Below are 24,423 nucleotides of genomic sequence, written 5' to 3'. Positions count from 1 at the left end.
GACGCAAGATAAGTCTTATACTTTTGATAAAGATAAAGTCACTAGGCATGCTGGGGGTGTACTGGGAACTTGCTGAAGAGGGCGTTGTTGGTTAGGTTAGAGGATATAAACCAAGTTTGATAATAAATCCTTGTTCGTCAGTCTGTGCCTGTGTGTTGTGTCGTCTGTTGACTTGTTCCCCGGCACGGGGGTTTTATCGCTTTTAAAGAATTCCCTTCTGTATCGCAGAAGGACCAGAGAAAGGCTCAGGGCTCGGAGCTTGCGCATTTCTTGCTTCAACGTCCATTTTGAAGATGTCTTTCCGATGCCGCTCTCACTCACTCAGAAACAACAGAACTTCCAGTCCCGGTTTAATGAACATGAGTCTCGTGTTCGCGTCACACAAGCGGAAAATCGCTATACGGACGCTAGTTCCCGGCGCCTATTGCGCGAGTTGAGGGGTAGGCGGAATCCGATTTTCAGTTCCATGTTTGGCAAATTGCGCTGCCGCGCATAGCCGAAACATTTCCCGTGTGGCTAGGCATATTATACTTTTGTAATAGAGGTCAACGAAAGATTTGTCCAGGGTCCCTTTAGTTAAAGTAGTAAGTGAAATAATAAGTGTCCGCATGTGCAGAATGCACGAACTGCTTGTCAATGACAAGAAGAAGAAGCGAGCGCGCAGAGCATATTCTTATTTTGTGCAGTGATTCTGATACAGACATCCCAGTTCTGGATTTGACGTTAAATGGTACTTGTGATCCTGGTGTTTCTCTCCTGCGTCAGAGAAAGCATGGCAGGTAGGGTAGAATACCTGTGAGGTGCTTTATCCAAATGCAACCTTTAGGTGGAGCCGACTTGCTAGATAACGCCAAAGTTATGAGAGCTTTCATGGAGGTCAATATCGTTTCCAGAACTCGTTGGTGGCCGGTCGTGTGTGATGCCCTAAAATGTATTTTTAAACGAAACACCGCACGTGAAGGGAGAAACCAACAAAAATGATGGCGTAGCTGGGTCACGTTTAGTATGGAGTTGATCAACTTAGGACGCGGGTTGAAGAGTAAAAGCGCTGGAGCCCCTGGGGCCGTCTTTGAGCCAGAGCAGATAAAACGCTTCCGAAATTATGCTCCGGCCGGCACTAGTTCTACGGGATAGCCAGAAAATCAAAGCCATTATTTACACTTTCACTCATTTCAACGGTGCAGCATTGGAAATGTGGGCAATTGGAAACAAAACAGGAATTAGATCATGTCCGGTTTCCTCCGTAGCCACTCCGTATTGCTTCTGCTTCTTTCCCTTCCAGGACGCCTCAATAAGTTTATTCGCCATTACGAACCATTGTGGCTTCCTCTCGAACCATCTGACGTGCTGTTCAGGAACAAGCGTTCTGTGCATTCCCCTGACGCTAGCATCCGTTTCGTTGCTTTCGGAAGGTAATACCCTGACATTTGTTCATGATGAACTAAACTCACAATTGTACTTTATTGTCGTTATATTTCCTGCCACATTTATTTCAAGGGAATTCCATCTGGTTCTGTGGCGAGATGCATCCGTGTTCGCCAAACACTTCATGACCATCACCCCAGTCGGGACAGTTGACGTGGACATTTCTCACATACATTCCGGCAAGATCGCAGGTAAGTATGAGAGGCATTCATCGATGCCCGCACTCATATTTAAGGTGACTCGAAAGGTTCGAAAACAAGATAATATGGCTCATTCCTCAATCAGAAGTCACTATGCGAAATATTTAGCTGTGCCATCGCCATATTTCGCTATCGCTGTGCGGTTTATTGTCACGAGGCAATGAAATTTAGAAAACAGTTGGTAAAAGCAACCGCAGACGGCTGACACGATCCTCGCGTGACGTCATCGGCAATAGCCCCATGCCTTTCTCCTTCGTTTTTCTTCTGAGCTCACGCCCGCTTGAGCTGCCCCGGTCCACGAAACGTGTCACATGTCAGGGGAGCAGGTTACGTCACGACCATGGAGGAGAAGTAAGGAGACCGACGCCGCTCGGAGAAACTATGGTCCATAATTCCTCGAACCTCTTGCGGCCGCGCCGTGGCGCTCGCGTGCCGTGGGAGGCTAGACTCCGCAGCCTCTTGCCTTGCACTCTTAAAAATAAACTTCACCGCACAGCACGCTCCTAGACAACCATTATCTCGAATAATATCGCTAGGTGCCCTGATTTGTTCAAATCTGTAGGCGTACGCCTTTTTTGTGACACTTATGCGGTTCATAATTGTCACAAAAAATGCGTACGCCTCCCTGTTTCAGCAAATCAGGGCAGATAACGATATCATTCGAGATGATTGTTGGCTAGGAACGTGCTATGCAGTGAAGTTCATTTCTAAGAGTGTGGTAATGCACTTTCCAAATTCTGGCCGATTTCACGTCAGTTCAGGCCGGTTTCACGTCACCTCATGGCCGGTTTCACGTCAGTTCAGGCAGGGAGGTCCCATAGACTTCATGGATCTTGATTATTTTTTTATATTTAGAAGCTCATTGTACATGATGACCAGCAGCGGTAAAATGAGTAATTTCTACGGAATAGTTTTCGCGCACAAAAATCGAGAAAATCCAGCCCTGAATTCGAGTGTTTCAGTTTTGCCGTGTTTGCACGCGTATATCTCCTGAGTCTTAAAAGATACTGCAGTGAAATATTTTTATCCTTTAGGATGCCTACAGGCCAGCAGTCTGAGTGCAAATTTCGGCGCACTGGAGCAAGGCTCTGTAATATAAAAAATGGCGAACATGCTCTCTCGTGCAGTTTTCTTCCAAATTCGACGCGTGATTTCTCTGACTGTTCACTTCACCCACATTTTAATGCTCTTTCATCTGATATATATATCGCGCGTACACCCCCTACAGGTATCTGCTGAAACAGGCAAATGTTAAGGTATATTTCAAACAAAGAAGGATTTTGAGCGTACGTTTCTCGAAAAGGCCCCTTTTTATTTCATTGATATTTTGTCAGGACATGGCCCGATGTTAGACCTTTCATCTTACGTAAAAAATTCTGCTTCAAAAGGCGTACACTGGCGATTAGCGCTTTAAAACGCGGCCCTAGTCTACGTGCGTACGTGTCGGAGCCCGGCTGCCGATACCGCGGGATGGCGGGCATCCTGTCGATGTCGTACAAGAAAGGGACAACTATGTAATCAAAAGTGCTAGTTTATGTCCATATATTTACAAGACTGCGAAAAAGTAGTATTTTGCAATGACAGCAACAAATGATTTCACTCACTTTCCATGAAAACGTGACTCTTCTGCATTCACTGTCCACGGTACTAGCTATGAATGTCTCTCACGCTCGACTTTCCGATGTCTTGCTTTGTCCCGCATGCGAAACTTGTATGCCACTTTGATGCGGTATACGTTTACCCATTCATTCTTCTTTTGCATTCTAAAAGAAGCCACGTCCCGATCCCGTACATGGAGTAAATGGACACGCGTTAGGTGTTTTGGCAAGCACGTTATCATATTTTGTGACTCTGTACCCCTGTTACACGGGCAGCTTTAACCGATGTTATGCTTAACAGCAGTTAGGCCACAAAACTGCAGTTACCGTGAACCAGAGTTCGATGCTGTTACACACAAATCAGTCAGAGCGTTGACGAAGGTCACGTGGTCTTCTGGTGGTTTCCTACCTCGTCCATTTAATGCCGTCTTCCTCAATTGACTTTGTTGTTAGATCGCAATTGATCGACGATGTTTGCTGCATGTTCTTATAAGATCCTCAGTGTTATTGTCTGCGCCATATTTTTGTTTGTGCATCCTCGATTTTGTGAGTTAATGTGGTGCACTGAAAGTAGACGGGCGGGGGTTGCAACACAGCGTGAAATACCACATTAATAGTGATAAAACCGCACACAAAACAACAAAAACGCCTGTCATTATGATTACGCTTTTATCACTTTTAATATGAACTTCTACAGACAGTCCAAAGTTATGTCCTTAAAGGCGTTGGGGTACTTTCATAGATGTGGTTTTTATATCTTGGGCGCATTGTGCTGCGCACGCCAGAATACTGAAGAAAAAATAATTATTCTTCTACGTCTCGTACTTAGCGGAAATAAGCCCTCGAACACACTGCCGAGCACAGCGCAGACGTCACAGAGCTCAGAGTTGCGTCAATTCCCATTAGTAGCCGTAGCCGTTCTCGTGCGTTGCCTCACTAGGGGCGGCGAGGGCTGTGATGTCAGAGTCGCGTGAGTTTCGGTATTCGCGTGCTCATTTTCTCCACTTCTATTGCCCTGTTCTCCGTGAAACTTTCAATGCTGGTTCATACCGGCACAAAGAACCGCTTTATGTTTAGCTGGCGTAACCTGGGATGATCTATCGCAACCCCTTTGAAAAACGATGGCGCAGATTAGGATGACGAAAATGAAACCGTGAACCATGTACGGTCCTTCACCGGGAGGCAGTCCAGCATTCAACTGTTCTGCCATTCGAGTGTGATTACGCGTCGTATGTGTTGGAGCGTAGCACCGATAAGTTATCTTCCCAAATGCGTAACGATGCTTCTGTCGTTGCGAAATGTCAATTCATATGATTTTGGGAAGACTCACCGGATTCACACACGGTCGGCACGGATACTACCATATTGTCGGTTACCTAGCACAAACCGAGCTTGCCAAGTGAGGTTTACGCTAACTGCGGCTAATCGGGTAACTGCGCTTGCGTTCGCCGTGTAACTGCGGAAAACCGTAGGTACCCGTAACCTCGGTTAAGACTGCCCGTGTAACAGGGGTATAAAATGACGTCTTGCTCGAGTTAACGCAAGTTAGGTGTCGTGGCATGGTGCTTGATTATTCCACCGATCCTGTCACACGCACTTTTGTCGTGGCCTGTTCCTGAACAGCCATGTCGCGCTCGCAAAAGTAGATTTGGAGAGCTCATATCGTATGCCGATTTTTAAAATGGCTCGCCGCTCCATCTCACACGTCAATCATTAGCTGCAAGAGGAACATGCTCGTCAAGCCATTCATCAATAGCTATGGAAGCTGAATTGTGACACAAGTCTTGGCTCACCACACCAAAACTCTGCGTTTCCGAGCCAGCTGTTACCGCACATGTAAATATGGAAATCTGTTTTCCCCAGTGGCACGCTTGCATTTCGCTAGTCATGGATACTGTACAGCTTTGAGCGAAATCAAAGTGCATTAGGTGCGTCTCCCGTATGGCTATGCTCTGAGCGTCTCTAATGTAACTATGACAAATGCGAGAACCCGCCCACTTCCCTAGCTCTGAGAAAAAAATGTATTGCTGTAAGTTCAACACAGAACACGCGTTTTGTGCTAAAAGACCTCTGCATAACTTGAAAAGTTGTAAAATAAATTAAAGCAAGCATCGCAGGAACTTGCGGGAACCCTGAAAAAAGCAATTCCTTCTCGATATTTATTTGTACAGTATTGGTATCATCGTCTACGCAGCTTGCAAGAGTGAGGTTTTACCTTCGCTGACCATTGAGTTTGACCTAGCCGTTGAAATACTGCTTTACAGCAACGTAGTGTTTCATTCAGATCCTTTGTTGGAAATCGCTAACTCCAAGGCGTGAATTATTTCATCAGTAGGACGTCAAAAGTTTGCCGACGAATAGCTCAGGTAAGGCTAAGGCCAGACAACCTTGCCCAAACAAAGGGAGCATCGACTAAAGGCCTGCGGTACCGCCATCCCGCGGTACCGGCAGCGCTCCGACACGTACGCACACAGACTAGGGCCGCGTTTTAACGCGCTAATCGCCAGTGTACGCCTTTTGATTTTTTTCATTTGATTTTTTATCATTTTGATTGATTTTCAGATTTTTTTTACATAAGATCAAAGGTCTAGCATAGGGCCATGTCCTGGTAAAATGAAATAAAAAGGGGCCTTTTTGAGAAACGGACGCTCAAAATCTTTCGATATTATTTTCGATATATACTTTAACATTTGTCTGTTTCAGCAGATACCTGTAGGAGGTATACGCGCGATATATATATCACATGAAAGTGCATTAAAGGCTGAGTGAAGTGATACCAAATATGGTAGTGAGCAATACCTGCAGCCAGAGAAATCACGCGTCGAAGTTGGAACGAGACTGCGCGAGAGAGCATGTTCGCCATTTTTTATATCAGTGTTCTCCTGCGCGCCAATATTTGCGTTCGGAGTGCTGGCCTGTAGGCATACTGAAGCATAAAAAAAATTTAAGACTCGGGAGATATACGCGTGCAAACACGGCAAAACTGAAACATTCGAATTCAGACCGGGTTTTCTCGCTTTTTTCTGCGCGAAAACTATTCAGTATCAGTTATTCATTTTACCACTGTTGGTCATCATGTACGATGAGCTTCTAAATATCAAAAAATAATGAAAATCCAGGAGGTCGATGGGACCTCTCTGCCTGAACTGACGTGAAACCGGCCTCATGCAGTACATACGCTCACAGAAAAAACAAAAAAAATCGATAAGTGAACGCGATATTTGTATGTCCAGCAAAGTTCATTTTTCTTGTTTCTTTTCTGCTTCACGTTTCCGTTTAAAACTACACGCTCCTTCAGCACAGCCTGAGCAGAGCGGGTAAGCCTCCATACAGGGGATCACCTTTCAGCGCCGTGAAGAGAAACAGTGTGACGAAGACACAACATGCAGGCTGGCTGGTTCTCTGGGGATTATCGTGTTGTCCGTATGTGTTCCTACGTGTTTTGAGGGCGTGTACCAAGCATGGATGATCTAGTAAGTCCGGCAAACGTTAGGAATATGAATGTCTCGATTGTAATTGGCCACAAAAAAAAAAGCCTACGAAAATTCACAAAGACTGCAGTAACTGTTACGTTTTATTCGTTACTGTTACTGCAGTAACTGATACGTTTATCCTGTGGTGCACAGAGCTCCAGAGAAACCAATATTAAAAGATTATGCATGACGAGTACAAATGAGAAAATATGTACAACAGGAATTATATCTCACAAAATCTTGGACCTGGCTTCCATCATGACCCAATGCCAGCGCCACGACGAACGTTAAAATAATATTGCAGCCAAGTACAAAAATTTGAATGGAGGGTTACGCAATTGCAGCGAGGTGAGCAGTGTTTATTGGTTCTTATAATACAGTGGTTGAAATGGTTCATCATCATGCGATGCCTGTTAGCCAGTCCGGTTGTGGCTCTATAAAATAACACCCGCGTCCAGTTTCGAAAAAAAATAGATCTCGCGCGAATTGAGATAGGCCCGATAAATTTGAAAACGTGGTAGAGGAATACACTTTTTATCCTTTGACATCAAGATCCCATTTGTGGACCGCTTGACGGCCAACAATTACATACCATGGACTTGCATAACATGTCGTGCAGTTTACAATAAGCGTAGCACGTCAATGGCGGTGGACGAGACCAGAGCCAGGTTTCCAATCTCCGTACCAAGTTTCATCAACCTAAGCAAGAAGCGAACGAGAAATGACAGTTCAGCGTGCTGATAATTTTCGTTGAGAACTCCTGGAGTACGCTCGGCGGGGTCATGTGACGCGCGTTGTCTGCGGCCGACCGTGATATGGCTCGCATGCATTTCACTTCTACGTTCATATATGTGTCTGGTGGGTCTGCCCCGGCGGGTCAGCTTAACAGCAGACGATGTAAGACACTAATTCATTGCCAAACACACGAAGTGCATGTTTGTTGCTCAAACTCACTCTGTACGGTCATCTTCATAGAGCACTGGGTGGGGGGGATATACATTTATAGAGCACTGGGTTGCATGCAAAGCACCGCCAAAGCGTGTATCTTCGTGAGTCAGCCTCCGAGAGAATGCGAGCGCCGCCCCGCGGAGGCAAAAGGTTCGAGGAATCAATGGCGAAGTTCGGTCTCCTTATTTCTCATGGAGGAAGGAAACACAAGGAGCGGCCCCTCCGACAGTTTTCTATCGGGACGAGCGTAGCCGGCTTCGCATTGCATTCTGGGATGCTCCTGTCTACCACGTGACCGCTCACGTGGCCTCCGAGACAGCATGGCGCCAGCAGAGCAGACGACGCGAGCTGTAGTTGTGTCACAGCTCAGATGGCAGTATTACGTTGAACGCGTGCTTGCACTTTATTTCTGTGTGTTCGAATGTTTGCTGTTCTATTAGAAGTCCAGTCACAGTGTGCAGAACGCTAAAGGAGTACGCAGGACCGGAAACATCACGTGTTCCAACGGCTACTTCCAACGTATGTACGTTCCTTGATTAAGTGGTAAAGAATGCCGTTCTCAAAATACCATTAATCAGATTTGTACAACAACGGAATATCTGAAATTAATCTGCGACACAGTTTGAGGTCCCAAATGAACAATTCAAGATGAGTCGAACACACACGGGCGGCTAAAACAACTTACCGTATACGTACGAACAAAACGGCTTCCCGTGACAGAGCTGCTTTCAGTTCAACGAGGGCCGCAGCCGAGACAGGATTACATTATCATACGTCGTTTCTACGATGGTGCTCACATTTTCACAATAAACTACTTTCAAAAAGCAAAATTATACAGAGAACAGTGCGAGAAACGAAGCCTTGGAAAACCGTCACTTTAGAGGGGGGCACGTGGTGGACAGGAAGCAATGGCGATTTTGACTCGAGCGACCGCTAGAGGGTGGCTACACTGTAAAAATTTGGACTACTTGCAAAAAATGCAAGGAAAGTTGGCTGCCAAACATTGGCCGTTTCTTTTACGGTGGCCCCGTATAAGTTGTGCCCGTGAAAAAATACTGCATTGGCCAGTAATTTTAACAGGGATACGCCGTGTAGCATTACTGTGCTGTGGTCGTTAAAACAACTGCATTGCCCAGTAATTTTAACTGGCATATGCCGTGTACCCTTATCGTGGTGTGCCCGTCCCTGGAGCCACTCTTTTTTTTTCTACATATAGTCATAGCAATGAGAGCAGTTTAAGCAATGACCATGCGCAACACTTTGTGATGTTTGTCACATTGGGATTTATTTTCTATGTACATAGTGATGAAAATGCGCCAGTTACCTCTGTCATCAAAACCCTGCAAACAGAAAGGAAACTGTTACAGGGAGCAGGGCAATTGACATGCAGTTATACTCAACGTATATTTTTCAAAGGAAGAGCATACGAAGGAACCATGTGCACCCATCAGTCAGCTCTGGCACCAAAATACTGCAAAGAGAAGGAAACTGTTACAGGGAGCAGGGCAATTGACATGCAGTTATACTCACCGTATATTTTTTCAAAGGAAGAGCATACGAAGGAACCATGTGCACCCATCAGTCAGCTCTGGCACCAAAATATTGCAAAGAGAAAGGAAACTGTCACAGGGAGCAGGGCAATTGACATGCCGTTATGCCCATCGTTTATTCTTTCGGAGGAAGAACATACAAATGAACCATGTGCACCCATCAGTCAGCTCTGCCATCAAAACACTTCAAATAGAAAGGAAATTAGACTCACTGTTTTATTTTTTCGAAGGAAGAACATAAGAAGGTGCACACAAAACGTGGAGACGGGACGGAAGTACTTCTGGCAGCGTTCGTAAGGACATCTGATCATGGCCCTCTCGTATGTGCTGCTTCATATGCTACACTATCTCGTAGTGAACAGACGCGAACACGAATGGACGTGACATACTTTCTTGGTTTCGGAGAGCAAATCGATTCGAGGCGACCGTCCTGGTGTGTTCTTGTAACGTCCCAAAATGTGACATCGAGTTTTGCATAGTTCGCCGCCGTGTACACACATAATGCATGACAGCACGGTATTCTACTCGCTTCTCTCGTACAACTCTACGGTGGTCAACTAGCTCATCAGAGTGTTAAAAACACAAGGGCACCTTCCGCAACCATACATTACAATAAGAGCGCCTTGATCACCCTACGAGCCAGGACGCACGACACACGGAGAACTAGGGAGACGCTTCACAGGAAACGCGAGCCACGATTTACTGGTGTCACATAAGTTGAACAAAAATCAGGCATACGGTGCACCACGCTCAAATCGCAAAGAACAGGATGTACGAACAGAAATGTGCTTACCTGACTACGTGCATTCACGAGATTGACAACAACAGCTTCATCCCCTTCGTTAACCATCGTCCGCGCACGATGTTTCGCTTCCGGCGGTTGCGAATGACGGCAATGCCCCGTACTTGGCTTCGCCTTGCCTCCGGATTGAAGTTTTTTGCCGGCGCATGATGATGGCGCCACCGTTTCACGTACTTTTCGGAGTATTTGTGATTACGGTAACACGCCGTCGTCAGATACTATTAAACGCCCGTAGAGATCGCAGTATTTTTTTTACAGTGTACGCTAGTCTGGAGCGAAGAGCCACTCCTTGTGTTTCCTCCCTCCATATTTCTATTCCGTGGTCACGACTATCGTCGTTCTTCAATGGGCTCGTTCAGATGCCCAGGGGGTGTCCTCGCTCACTTCCATCAGTGTCACCTGTGGTGGCAAGGATAAGTTGTTTCCAGCATGTGCTTCAGTTATTTCGTTGTTTCATTAGGCATTGTACACATTGATGGAAGTAGCTCCAATGCAAGAGAAATTTCACGCTAGGACATGTGGAATCGCCAAGACGTTCATCTACGCTTGTAGAATATACTGGAAAACTTTTCCTCCGCCCGCCACCAAGGAAAAAGGCCGGCACAAGTGTCGCCGCGCCATACTCTACCCGAACGTCCCTATAGGCCGTTCCCAAGAGTGGAGAAGTTTTGAAAAATGTGCGGAACTGAGGCCTCTTTCGCGCGCTGCAGGTTACCTGCGCCAGTGTTTGTTTCACAGGAGTTCGTTTTATTCGCTGAAGAACACGCCGCGACAAAAGACGAAAAAAAAAAAGAAGAACCATACATCGGTCACCCTAGTGCCCCTTTAAGGGCAAAAAAACGTGTCCTCGCACCTGACAAAAGTTGACGAAAGCAATTAAAGCGGGGTATGACTGCATCCCGTCATGCCCGTTTACCTATGTCAGGGTTTAAGAAAAGTGTGTTGGATTAGGCTGCCCAGGAAGTCGGGCGTTTGGCTCCGTGAGGCATGGCACCTTCGAAGGGTATATCGAGACAGGCGATGGTTCCGAGTACTACGTGGAGCCCGGTTGGAAGTACTTCGATGGTGGCGCGAACTTCTCGGTCATCTACTCAGCGCTCGATGTGGAAATACCACCTGAAGTAGCATCGACTTTCGGCTGCGGTGTAGACAAGCTCCACGTCCACGATACTGCTCCCACTCCCGAAAAAGTAAGTGTACTTTGTTGTCATAGTCGTGGTGATGTCATTGAGTCGTCTCATACTCCGTATTCAAAGCTTCATCGACGATATAAACGGGGATCGGACTATATCGAAGTGGATGCGAAACCAATCATGGACGGACACTCCAAGAAACCCAGGTTCGTAAACCGTAACCTATGGGGGAAAAATAAAGAAAAAAAGGCAAGTCTTACGACATCCACGGCGGATTCATTTGAGCGTGATGTCCTTTTGTTTGAATGCAGCGTCGATAATTGTGATATACAGGCTTACCCAAGATACATACGCGATTCCGCTACTTCCGCAGGGAAAAAATACCGCTTGCGCGGCAGACATTGCAAAATTTCTTTAGTGGCGTGTATTGGGCGATGAAAAATCGTGCGAGAAATTTTCAGACTCCTGTTGTGTTTCGATAAATAATAAAAACATGCGTTTACATGAATGCGACAAAAGCTGGTCGTGTCGACTTATCGCAACGAAGCCTCTTCGACTGGGCCACATCAACCAATCCACCAGTCGGGATAGGTGCGAGGAGGTCCAATAACTCGATACGATATGCTTCTGTCGCATTCATGTAACCGCGACTAACGTCCCTGTTTCGCCATTTTCACGCGATGACAAGGGGTCGTTGGGGCTTTCCACCAACTCTGGAAGGCAGATTCGTTGGAAGTGGCAGATGAGAACGTGGATTCTACCAGCGCCATGGCCGAGCGGGTTAAGGTGTCCCGCTCGTGCTGAAGACTGAGGTGGTAGGTTCGAATCCTACCACCGTGTATGCTGTCTCAGGATTTCCCCAGGTTTTCCGAAGGCTTTCCGGACGGCACAGTTCCCTCTGAAGTCGTGCCAGGAGGCATACTAACCCCTGTCCCCCACTCCTCACGGAGAGAGAGCCGCTCATAGCAACAGTTCCTTCGCACCAATGACATGGAATAAAAAAGAACGTGGATTTGGACATTCTTGAAAACAGCAAAACAACCAGCATAACAACATTGGTCGCGTGTTTAGTCTCCAGTGGTCATTTAAATCAATGACCTGTGAACACGTGTGTAGCGACTCTGTAAAGCCACACATCAAACAGTCAAGGAGCGTTCTATCGAAGCCTGCATGAGAAGTTGACACGCTAGACGCTGGGTGGCGTTATGCACGTGTTCACATTTTTGTTCTTCTTTTTATTTTATTTATTGGTATTTTATGGTGCCCATGAGCAGCAGTTGCCTAGGTGATGGTGCACCCCAAATTCAAACACAATCAACAACATAATAGAAGCTAGTAAAGGTTATAGTGGCACATCTAGAACATTGGAGATATTCAAGTACAGAAACACAGAGTCTGAAACAGTGGTAAGTGAGCAGTCACAACATGTTAAAGTCAATAATAAATCATACTAGAGTTGCAATTGTAGGGATAAAAGATTTCGCATAGCTTTGATTGCGCATTACCGCCGCGAAGCAACTGTGGCTATGAGCGGTGTATAAGCGTGGACAGATGGAGAGAGGACAGCAGGAAGGAGTGGGGGACAACGGGGCTAGTATACGTCCTGGGCCAACTTCAGGGGAAACTGTGCCGACATTCGTCTGGAAAGCCCTCGGAAAACCCAGACCACGGACAGCACAGCCGGCGTAGGATTCGAATCCAGCATCTCCCAGTGTTGTGCACGATCTTAGCTACCTCCAAAGATCGGACGCCTTAGCCCGCTCGGCCACCGCGTTCGTGTGTTTAGATCAGTGCAGTGTATTAAAAGGTTGTCTGGCCATTAGAAGAAGCCCAAAAAAGGGGCTCAATCTGGTAATTAAACGTCAGCGCATCTCATTGATTGCTGTTTTCTTTGGGGGCCGCCATGACACCAAAATTGCCCATCATAGAGGCGTTGCTTCGAATAGCAAAGCGAGGATTTCGTGTCACTCGACAATAATTCGTAGGCAGGTGGCGCCATCGAAGAACTTTCTTCTTGATAAAGACCACTGGGACATTGGCCATGACCTGAGTATAGTGAGTGGCTCAATTGCATACGCTCAATAATTAAATAAACAACGTAACTTCTAATTTTACTTCGCGCTTACCTGTTTTACGTATGGGGAGCTTCAGCGCAGAACATTCCCAGAAAAATTCGCACATACACTTAGCGACTGTCTTAGGCTAATTATTCGGTTTCGGTTTTCATATTTCTTCCGCGCTCTTTGGATCAGTTCTTCGGCTGTTAATTGTTGGTTTTCAAGTTGAGAAGTGGCGCTACGCATGCTGGGCCTTCGAACTTCCGGTCCGAAATTTCACTCAGTTTGAGCAAAGCAAAAGTTTATACGATCTGGCTTAAATGACAACCAAGATGAGTTCGCCTGGGAACGCCTGCACCCCAAAGAAGTAAGCTACAGTAACAAAGACTTCGCACGTACTTTTCGTATGACAGAGATAAGATTTCGTGACACATCGTACATGTTTCGGTTTCGTTTGGCGTGCGCTTCAAAATCGCAATCTTTTGCTGTGGGAAATGTTCTGTTACAATGGGGGGGGGGGGGGGGGGGCGGTCAATTGGACGCTTCAAATAACAAAGATAAGGAATATTTCATATACGGCACAACAAAATGTACAGGCAGTATTCTATGCAGGGATCTTCGGCACTCTGACGATAGTACGCATGTAATCGTTTTGTTTTAGTTTGGGACGAAGCTGCGACTTTACTGATATTCTATTCAGATTATGGAGTTGATAATCTTATCACAGCCCCACGTGATTCAACGTGATAAGTACACAGCACAGCATTTGGTGACAAGTGCCTACACCCCTTAGTTCAATTTTCGTTTACGTTGACAACATTTTCCCAAAGGCGCAGGATCCATGGGCATGCGATACATTTTGTCCCTTTTCTGCAGAATTAGTGCATTTAAGCCCGGAACATCGGCTTATTTTTAGGTTGAAAATCACACTTACTCTATGCGACTCCAGCACAACTTCGGACCGGAAGCGTAAATCCACGTGACATTGCTACTTCCCTTACGTCATTTTGACAGGAAGTTGCAAACCACCCATTTCGTGTGCATCCTCCTGGTTCACGCACGAGGCGACAGGAGATTACGAACAGCCGCAAGAGTCGCTTTGATATTCCTTCTCAAAGCGGCTGGTAAACAGCGCTGGCGATTTTGCCGTTCCGAAGGCGAGATAGTATGCTCTTATCGTGAATGATGACGAATGCGCAATAAGCTAGGTATATCTAAACTGGTAGCGAAAACAACTGAAAATACCAAATCAGACCCATCGGCAAGGCTAACACTATGAGGCGCGGGCGATCCTGGGTGTTGGTAGTAGAGGTACGATCGTAAACAAAAAAAATTACAACGTGGGCATGGGTTGTGTGTGTGTACTAATAGGTGATTCATAATTCCAATGTAGAAAAAAAAAATTGCTGCCCCACTTGTGCACATATACGAAATCAGCTACCACCCGAGTACTTTTCCGTATCCTGCTCCTTTGCGCATGTGTCACGGTGGGCGTGTTTATCCTAGGCCAGCACATATAATACAGGGCCTCGCAAAGCTTCGCTGCTTCCCCAGTTGGCCGCGCCAGGGAGTGGCGCTCGTTCCGGGGCCCAGATTGATGTCGATGTTGTTGGGAACGATCTATTTGTATGGCGGCCTGCGCCAAGTTTCGAATTTCCCGCTCTCGTTTTGAAAAAAGAAGTGATTTCTCAACGGTAATATGGATTAGCGCCACCATTGCATTCACGACCCGTCTGAAAGGAGGGATGAATTTAATAGTAATTAAATTAAATAATTTTGATGAATGAATGATCGCGTACCGATGGGGCAATAGCCTGCACTTTCACGTGCCTTCTCAGTGGGATGGAAAAATTGTCGCCAACTTTTCTGACGTAATTTTGAGCCATTTCATTGAATTTATATTATTCTTACACTGTGACAGAGCAGGAGGACAAATTATATTAAAATAATATTGCGAAGAATATAAAGTGTAGGAGTTTCGACTGCCAAAAGCGGGCATCAGCAGTTTAATTTGCACTACTGAGCAAAACGTAGAAAAATACTCATCTGTCCTTCTAAAACAAAGCTATACTAACAGTGGTTATTTACAAATATGTACGACACATACAGCCATATTTCGGAGCTATTTACATGAAATCTCGATTTCATGATTCCACGGCATCCTTCGGTCTCCCATAAAAGTGGCAACTTAAAACGAGTCGTAAACACGAAGAATAAACTCTGATGTACCTGTTTGTTACTTGTTTTGAAAGGCCATTTCTGCGAGGGACCGAAGGACGCTGTTGAGTCATGATATCCAGATTCCAGATAACCGTGTCGCAAGCAGTACCTGCTACTCCACGTCAATAGGTCAGAAATATGACTGTATGTGTCGTACATATTTGCAAATAACCACTGTTAGTATATAGCTTTGTTTTAGAGGGACAAATGAGTATTTTTCTACGTTTTGCTCAGTAGTGCCAATTAAACTGCTGACGCCCGCTTTTGGCAGTCGAAACTCCCAAAGTTCATATCCTTCGCAACATTATTTTCGTAGAATTTGTGCTCCTGCTCTGCCGCAGTGTAAGAACAGTGTAAATTCAATGAAATGTTCCAAATTACTTCAATAAAGTTGGTGGCAATTTTTCCTCCCCTCTGAGAAGGCACGCATACATGCAGGCTATTGCCCCATCAGTACGCGATGATTCATTTATCAAAATCATCAAAATACATATATATTAAATACAAGAGAGAACTATATAAAGCGACACGCACACACGCATACCTCACGGTCATGTAACATGCCTCCTTCCAGAAATTACTTCTGTTTTCAAAACGAGAGATGCGGCGGGAAATCCGATACTTAGCGCAGGCAGCCATACAAATAGGTTGTTCCCAACAACGCCGACATCAATCTGGGCTACGGAACGAGCGCCACTGCCTGCACACGCGCCCAACTGGGGAACCCGCGAAGCTTTTAGGCCTGTATTATACATGGTGACGTAGTTTTATCCATGCATCTGTGCATGCGTGCCGTGTGCCCGAGCATTGTAATACAGAGTTCGTACACTTCTTGGGTTAAAAAGGAAACGACGTTCACATCTCGGAGCTGTAGACCAATATTATGCGTGAACAGATGAATACAATGCATCGCCTATTGCTGGCCCCGCGAAAAAACAAAAAAACAAAGAAACTCATGGGACGAGCGGCCACGATAGCGTGATCGTTAGCAGGAATCAGCTGTGCACAAATAATCTCATGTTTTGTTGAAATGGGCCTATAATTTCCACTGATTGAATAAATGCAAACGTCTAATCACTACGGTTATACGTATATCTCTAATTCCTGCGTGGTCATCACGATGCGCTTCTGTTTGGAGTTGTCAAAATCTGTGATAACTTTATGTATTTCGAATTGATATGTTACATTAAACCTGATACGATATATTTTTCTGTGTTCTCGTCTGGTATTGTTGCCCGGGTGAGGTAAAGGGAATAGAACGCAAACGAAGTGCGCGAACGTAAACGTATCATGGCTAATTATAAATTACTTATTATTCATACGGCTGACGTCACCTCTGACGTCATTTATTTACAATCGTAGAAGTCCGCGCAACGGATGAAATGCGGTGACCGTCTGTCTCATGGCGTCATTCTGAAGACACAAGGGCCTATGGGAGTTGCGGTACCTGTTTAGATATACCTTGCAATAAGCGCTCTGATCTGGTTGGTAAAGGAGGAGAATGAACACCACTGCTTCGTCTCTTGCGGTCGTGCGGCTGTTCCGTATCCTCATACCCCGTGCGTGTCCGTCATGCCCATGAACGCGAAATTGAGAACCGGATAGTTGGGCCAAAGAGCGCATTGGTGCACTGATACGCGGACGAAATATGTAGACTGAAACTGATTAATGACTCAGTGAGTTTTTCATTTGTTTTCCATGGAATATATTTCGCCGAGGGTCCCCATAAGTAAAGCAGTGGTTCATATAGCGTGCGAAGTATCCAGGTTCAAGGTCAGTTACATTTCACTGGTCTGGTTCAGTTGGCATTGAAGTGAATGATCATTGGAGAATGCCTGTGTGGCAGGGGTCGTGTAGAGGGGATACATGCACTATTGCTCTTCGTTCACTAGTCATCATTGCTTGGCGTATCACAACGACAGCCGCCAATGCGCCGTAAAACGTCAACTCATCACCCCTATTACATGCAGGACAGTGACGAAAGAAAGTCTCTCTCGTCGACTGTGTAACCTTGAGGTGACAATCGACCATACTTTATACAAGCTGTATATGGCTGGAGGCGCCGACGACACTTCTGTCCGCGAGCGCATCACCACCACCCTCGCGAACCATGTGGATGCCATCACCAGAATTTACTCCAATACTAATTTCGGTGGCGTCCTCGGTATCAGCTTCAAAGTGCACGCATTGATTGTAAGTTCAAATATCAAGATGAGAGAGAAATTACTTTCCTGAGCGCTCAGCCACCAGGCCAGCCAGCCAGACAGGCTTTAGTTACCAAGTACTTACTGACGGCATGTTACGTCAAGTGTGAACAAATAATACTAGTGAGTTGTCCTCGAAAAAGAAAATGGAAAACGCGTACCTATTGTGTAGCTGCAAAGTACATATGTGAGCGCGAGCGAAAAGTGTACAAAACATTCCGTGAATGAAAAGGGGGGCGAGAACCCCACCACAAGGAGATCAGGGGCGGGACTGCCGCTATTTTCCGACACCCCTGACTTTGCTTAACAAACTTTGATGACCAAGTGGTTCCACGATATTCCACTTGAGATCCCGCCTTGTTTTTTCATGGTAACTACCTAGATGCCAAATTACCTAAAATCCATTCTCTTAAATGTAATTCACTTACAGTGGGTGATTTGAGGCAGGGTGGTCAAGTCCAACTCAGATTTTTTCGTTCCAATATACATTGTAGTCTAGTGCTTAGGAAGTATATTGGCAGAAGAAATAACTGAAAAGACCTTATAGTTCATTTTTTTATATAATCTTCAAGATCTTCAAGATCTTGAAATCGCTAAGAATGGCGATTTCAAGCAGTGCGCTTCCTCATAATTTTCAGGCGTCATATCTTCGTAACAATCAACGCTATGCAGTTAATTTTTTCAACACTTATTGCCTATGTGCTGCTGTGCTGTGAGCGTACAGATACTGATTGCTCTATCTTTAGACTCTATCTAGGTTTTGCATGTGTGTAGATAAAAAATCGCGAAGTCACACCATTTGTAAAAAATGGCACGTTTGCGGCGCGTAACTGCTTTTCTGCAAATAGCTGAAGGTCAACATCAGTGAATTGTTCTGTTCGTCTTTAAACTCTCGGGTCGGAACCGGAACTGAACCGTAACCGAAAACCGCAAAAAAAGTTATTTTTTCCCGAACCGAACCGTAAACATTTTTTCTCCCTGCTTGAACAAACCGGAACTGAACCGAAAAAAATATGATGCGGTAACCGGTTCGCGAGACGGTAAAAACGTCTATACCTTCTCACTCTGCTGCCGCGCATAAGCTCCCTGCATCGCCAGGAATCTTGCCGAATTTATAGGACAGACAAATAAATAAACTAAGAACTGGTTAGTCCATGCACCTCCTACAGCTTCACCTCCAGAAGGTTCACGACATCCCTGTAGATTTTTGTAACTCGATGAGTAAAAAAGATGTGCTATACAAGACAGCTACATTTTGTATTATTGCCTCGGCGGCTTCCTTTCATTCAGCACCGCATTGTGAAGGCGGCGTAAAGTTGTTCACAGTGACATCCAGAAGCAACGCAGACCACTAGCGACGAAGGGAAAGAGGCTGGCGTGTGGTCCAGAGCATGGAGGAAGGGAACACAGGAGCGGCCTCCCGCCCTCTTTTCAGCGGGGAGCGTGCTGGCCTGCGCATGAGACACTCCAATCTACCACATGGCCGCTTTCTTCCTTTTTTATTGAGAAATTGGCGATAGCCTTTTGCAATGAAGTTCAATGGTACGCTGTGCTTCATTTCCCATTTCCCAGCACTTTTCAGTACAGTAAAGGATGATCTTCTGTGAACTTCGTGGTTCTCTGTCGAGGGAGTAAGATGTAGGAACGAGGAGCAAGCCATCGCCAGAACCTGGGGCCCTATTCCGATCTATGTCGGTAGCGGGAACGTGTCGTTCAGGAGCGAGAGCACGTGGTATGTGACGCAACGTAACGCTAGCGATGAGAATTTGGTATTCCCTGCGCTCCAAACGCGTCGCCCGTAAACGACGGTGTCGCTCACGGGAGCGACAGCCTCCAGCCTGTCGATATGGCGGATGATACTGTCGTTAAGCGGACCGAGAGCTGTCAAGACGGCCACAGGTTACTTCGCGTGGCTCATATATAAATACAATCACGGTTGGCGCCGGTGTTTAGATCAATCGATAACGGGTTTGCATCAGATGAAACCACTTTGCCACAAAAACATTTCTCCACCTGTTAACTGTCCTGACAGTTCGTTCTCTGGGAATTTCATATCTGATTCTCCCCACTGATTCTAATTGCGTGTAGGTCATCACCAATATGTCCGTGAGTAAACTGTGGTGCTCTATCATGAACAGCAACACATTTTCATATTATTCGCGCGCTGAGCGAGAAGCGCGAGACTTCTCCATCGTCAACGCGTCGTCGTCGTCGTCTGCTTCCAAAATAATGCATTCCGCGTGATTCTCCTCCTGCTACACTATTGGCTCAGAGTGCGGCGTCTTGTTCCCAGACGTCTTAACCTCTAACGACAGTCAACAAACCAAGCGCACTGCCGTTAAACGCTACATGGGAATGCCAAAAGTGGCAGGTGTCGTTCCCGGTGCTCGTTAGCGCGTTCTACCGATACTCATCTATCGACACCGTCGCTGGCGCTCGACAGCGGCTCGGAATAGAGCACTGCACGGGCCCGGCCTAAAAAACTACACAAGCTATATAGACGCCAAGCCCGACCCGGCCCGGCCCACGGGCCGGCCGGGTCGGGCTTGGCGTTTTTTAGGCGGGCCTGGGTCGGGCTCGGGCTTCAGCCACCGGGCCCGGGCCGGGTACGGGATTGACAACGCCAGACATGGTCGGGCATGTACGCGGACACATTTCACTTCACGAGAGTGGACAGCTGAATTTTCACGTTACTTTTTTCCCCATTGGGTATGGGCTATCAGGTATTCTCATCTGAGAACTATCACTTTTTTACATGTGATCATGCTTATTTCGTGAATGGGTCTGCGCGTGGGGCGCGTGGGGTCCTGCACGAGCGTCGGTTAAGTAAGGTGTCGGGAGATATTTCGTTCTCGTGAGGGTCCGGCACGAGGGTCATTGATGTTAAGTGTTCTGACATATTTCGTTTTTATGAGAGTCCGGCAAGAGGGTCGGTTAGGTTAGGTGTTCTGACATATATTTCGTTCGCGTGAAAGTTCAAGAGGAACTAACACCGGAGCATGTGCAACAGAGCGGCGACGAGTCTCTCTTGAACCGTAATGTACATACGCCCACGCGCCGCTGCGCGCTGCGTTCCCAAGCAAGCAACCACCAAGCACAAAGCGGCTTGCCGGCAGAAAAACACAGCCGCTGCTGCGTTCGAGTGTACCTCCTGACTCTCCACCAATTAGCTGCGTCCTTTTCCTTGCTGCGTTGTGCTCTTTAGCAAATCTAAATACGCCTCCGAGCCTCGAGAACAAATAGAGCAGAGGCGGGCTTGGACCGCGGGCCCGGGCCGGTGGAGTCGGGCTCGGGCCGGGCCCGGGCTGGAAATATATAGAAGACGTCGGGCCCGGGTCGGGTACGGGCCGTAGCAGCCGGGCCTAGGCCGGGCACGGGCCTGAAAATTGGGCCCGTGCAGTGCTCTAGCTCGGAACAGTGCCGTGTATGCCAAAGGGAGTCTGGCCATTAGGAGGAGCCTAAAAAAGAGGCTCGACCTGTCAATCAAATTGAGCGTTTTTCATTGGCTGCTGTTTTCTATGCATGCCGCCACGACACCAAAATTTTCCCGAAAATGGCGGCGTAGCTTGAAACGGCGAAGCGAGGATTTCATGACAATTTTTTTTCACAAGTCACGTCAATTTTATTCCGTAAATGTACATTGTGTTGCAATTATCTTGCAAATCACCTTTAAATTACGCTCCAGTGTCGATGTTTACCTGAAAATAATGTTTCATCGTCCTTGTTAGGCCTAGTAACGACAGCGATCACAGGCAAATAGTAAGAAATGCATTTGATGACATACTTTTATCCATATACACACCTTTGCCCGTTGTTGATTCAATCTTGTTATATCTCCTGGTTACAATACGTATAATAGAGGCAGCATGTTCCAAGTAGCGGTTCTGCCGGCCAATCAGTTCTGCTAGCAAGCACCAAGCACTCCTGCTTCTATATAGCTTGGATAGCCTGGGATTAATAGCGAACTATATTTTGGCTCGTGATTGGCCAGAGAGCTCAAAAAGTGGGTGGAGCTCCAGGTATAGGCAGGTCCCATTAATGGCCAGATTCCTTTTGGCATACACGGCACTGGCTCGGAATAGGGCCCCTGTTATTACCTCTCACATGTGATACACTAATTAGCATAGATAGAGAAGTTACCCGTCAAAAAGAACTCGTTACGAGTTAAGTTACCGTATGAAAAACGTAACTCAGGTAGTATCCAAGTTCTTCAGCCTGAGATTAACTCACAGTTAGTTCCTTAGAAAAAGAACGAGTTACTTCCAAGTTACTTCGGACATAAAATAACACTACACATGTGCTGAGCGTCTGAGCAGTTGAGTTCAACCTTCAGCTGCCTACGAAGGAGTGTAACACGCTTAGATCGTTTTCGTTTAAGCCCAACAATTCGAACGCTTTGCATCTTAGTCCCTGTGAGTGCACAATGGTCCAGCTTTATTTCAATGGCAGCGGCTCTTACTTCCTGAGTAGAATACAGTCATTGATTGAATATTACGTTTCATGGCCTTGAAAGAACCGGAGAGAAAGCAAGAAAAGTGTAAGTGAGTGAAAAAAAGAATTAAAAGTAACCTGTAACTTAGTTCAAGTTACTTTGAAAAAGTTACCTGGAAAAGAAACGAGTCGCTCTGAAAGTTACAACGGTGTAAAAGTACCGAGTTGATTTACAAGTAGGATTCCGGGTTTTATTTCTAGGCTTTACGGAAGGATATTTTTCGGAGTTTATTGGTTTTTCGAAGAACGAAGTTTTTCGGAATGTATGATTTACAGCTCAGTTAATATCCGAAATTTGGAGAAAACTTGACGGTGCACGCACGGTTGTGCAACGAAAACGCAACACTAGAGAGACTCAAGCTGAAAAGTACATTTCGTGCTACGCACGCTGAAGTGTTCCACAATTACAAATGCACCCTTCCGTGTACTGTAGTCACTGTTATAGCAGTGCTTACATACGACAACCTCTACACTGAGATCTCGGAACGATGTGCACTCCTCGATATCAGAGTACTCCTTCACGTAGTCTCAGCGCAGCTTTCTTTTGCGTCCCATCATCTCGTCAGCACTGCAACTAGTTGCCCTTCCAAAAAGATCACTCCGTATGACCTCGGTTCGATGCTCATTTTAGTGCTTAGGTCAATGTAGGACAAGGAAATAGGGAAACAGACGGGGGAAAAAACCCGGGCTGTGAATCCTCAAAGTGGTCGGTATGACAGCCGAAGAAAACGCTAGGTCGCGGAGACCATTATCATGTTCCGACGGGGACGGTATCCGAGGTCAGAAGAAACCCAGGACACAAAAGGAGGCCAAGAACAATAACACGGTTATCAGAAAAGAAACAAACAAAAAAAGCAAAACATCTGCCAAGAAGAGTTTTTCGAATTAATCCGAATTGCTTAAAATTTTACCCGGCTATTTGTTTTTCGGATTTTTTCGGATAAATTCGACAACCCGGAACTCTAGTACAAGTCACTTTTACGATTTACGTCGAACTCTGCTGATTAGTACAGTAGACGTAAACCGGTTCGAACCGATAAATATCGTTCAAACCGTTATTTTGGTTGCGCTGAACCCTAACGGAACCGATAACCTTGAACCGAAACTTGAAGCGAACCCCAAAAAATAGCGGTTCCGAGCCCTGTATAAAACGCATTGCTGGGAAATCTCGGATGCACTTCCTGACACCGGTTTAATGAGGGGTGGTAGTGGCAGAAACGCGCAACTTCAGTAGCGTATTTTCCACATCGGCCCACTCGTGACGTGACTGAACTGGTTCATATTCCTCACACATGTTGTTCATGGCACACTCACATGGCGTTATGAAAAAAAAAAACAATCAGTTCAGAAGTGTCCGATGTTCCGCCAAGATGGCGCCGTAATTTGACGAATGTCACGCACGGGGTGCAAATTGCGAATCTGCGCATTTCCTACAGAGCGGCTGGGATAATGTGCCATAAAGCACTGGAGCGAAGTCCGCTTTCCAAGTAGTTATTGGGAGGGGATCGACAGAAGAAGGGAAGGCGTCTCTTTCCGTCGCTCCTGTTGTCTTCATGCCACTTCGTCTAGGCAGAACCCATTCTATTGCTGCTGTATGTGGGAGCACAAAACTCTCAGTGCTCTTTTGTAGGGACGTCCAAAGAACAGAGCACACAGCACATACTGTGTGTCCTGTGCGGACTACGCTGGTAAGCACAACAGTGCAAAGAACTAAGAAGCAAAAGCTACCTAGTAGCAAAGTTGGTGTTTCCTGCAACGGGTATCAGAGGCGGATCAGGACCCTCGGTATGGGGGGGGGGGGGCTTCTTTGTCGATGACCGCAGTGGGGGAGCGGGAGAGGGAAACGTAATGTATAAACTGACGTTTTGGGGGCGATTGCCCCCCTCCCCCCTGGATACGCCACTGAACGGGATACGGGAAGAGTGAATGTGGATGCGACTCCGCCGGCGACTTTGTAAGCACAACGTTACACTGCGCAACCTCAGATGTACGGTAAATACGGTAATTCGTAATGCGAAACCGCCTAATATCCAGATGTTTCATCTGGCGGCACAAGGAATCGTAAACTTCCGTAAAAAACTAAACAATAAATAACGAGAATGGTAACACCTCCAGTGCGTTCCTGGAATACATGTGTGGGAGAGCAGGATGAATAGGTAATGGCGTCCGTGAAGTGTACACGGCTACAAACTTCAAAGGCTGCATGGAGGAAAGTAGCATTCAATTGTTAAACTTTTCTGTTAAACTCGTTTCTGTTTGTCACCAACTAAGCACTGTACATGCTTTAATTTTGTTTTGTGTATGTGTGACCAACGTTCATGC

At 46.3% G+C, this 24,423-nt stretch overlaps 1 protein-coding gene across 3 annotated transcripts in view; it reads left to right on the top strand.

The window, feature by feature from the left end:
• Positions 1-668: 668 nt before the first annotated feature.
• The window catches only part of LOC135367037 (disintegrin and metalloproteinase domain-containing protein 10-like), a 59,115-nt gene continuing 35,360 nt past the window's right edge, over positions 669-24,423 (top strand). For 2 of the 3 annotated variants that reach the window (XM_064600123.1, XM_064600104.1), the window contains exons 1-5: positions 800-1,412; positions 1,498-1,616; positions 10,948-11,186; positions 11,253-11,335; positions 17,377-17,599. In XM_064600123.1, the coding sequence (XP_064456193.1) occupies positions 1,228-1,412; positions 1,498-1,616; positions 10,948-11,186; positions 11,253-11,335; positions 17,377-17,599 (849 nt within the window). In that variant the 5' untranslated portion in view covers positions 800-1,227. Of the gene's footprint in view, positions 780-799; positions 1,413-1,497; positions 1,617-10,947; positions 11,187-11,252; positions 11,336-17,376; positions 17,600-24,423 lie in introns of those variants that run through there. The other variant, XM_064600113.1, reaches the window with a different exon arrangement.

The sequence above is a fragment of the Ornithodoros turicata genome, chromosome 1, assembly GCF_037126465.1.
Source record: "Ornithodoros turicata isolate Travis chromosome 1, ASM3712646v1, whole genome shotgun sequence".
Lineage (NCBI taxonomy): Eukaryota > Metazoa > Arthropoda > Arachnida > Ixodida > Argasidae > Ornithodoros > Ornithodoros turicata.
The sequence above is the reverse complement of the archived record's forward strand: the minus strand, read 5'-3'. Positions and strand labels throughout refer to the sequence as shown.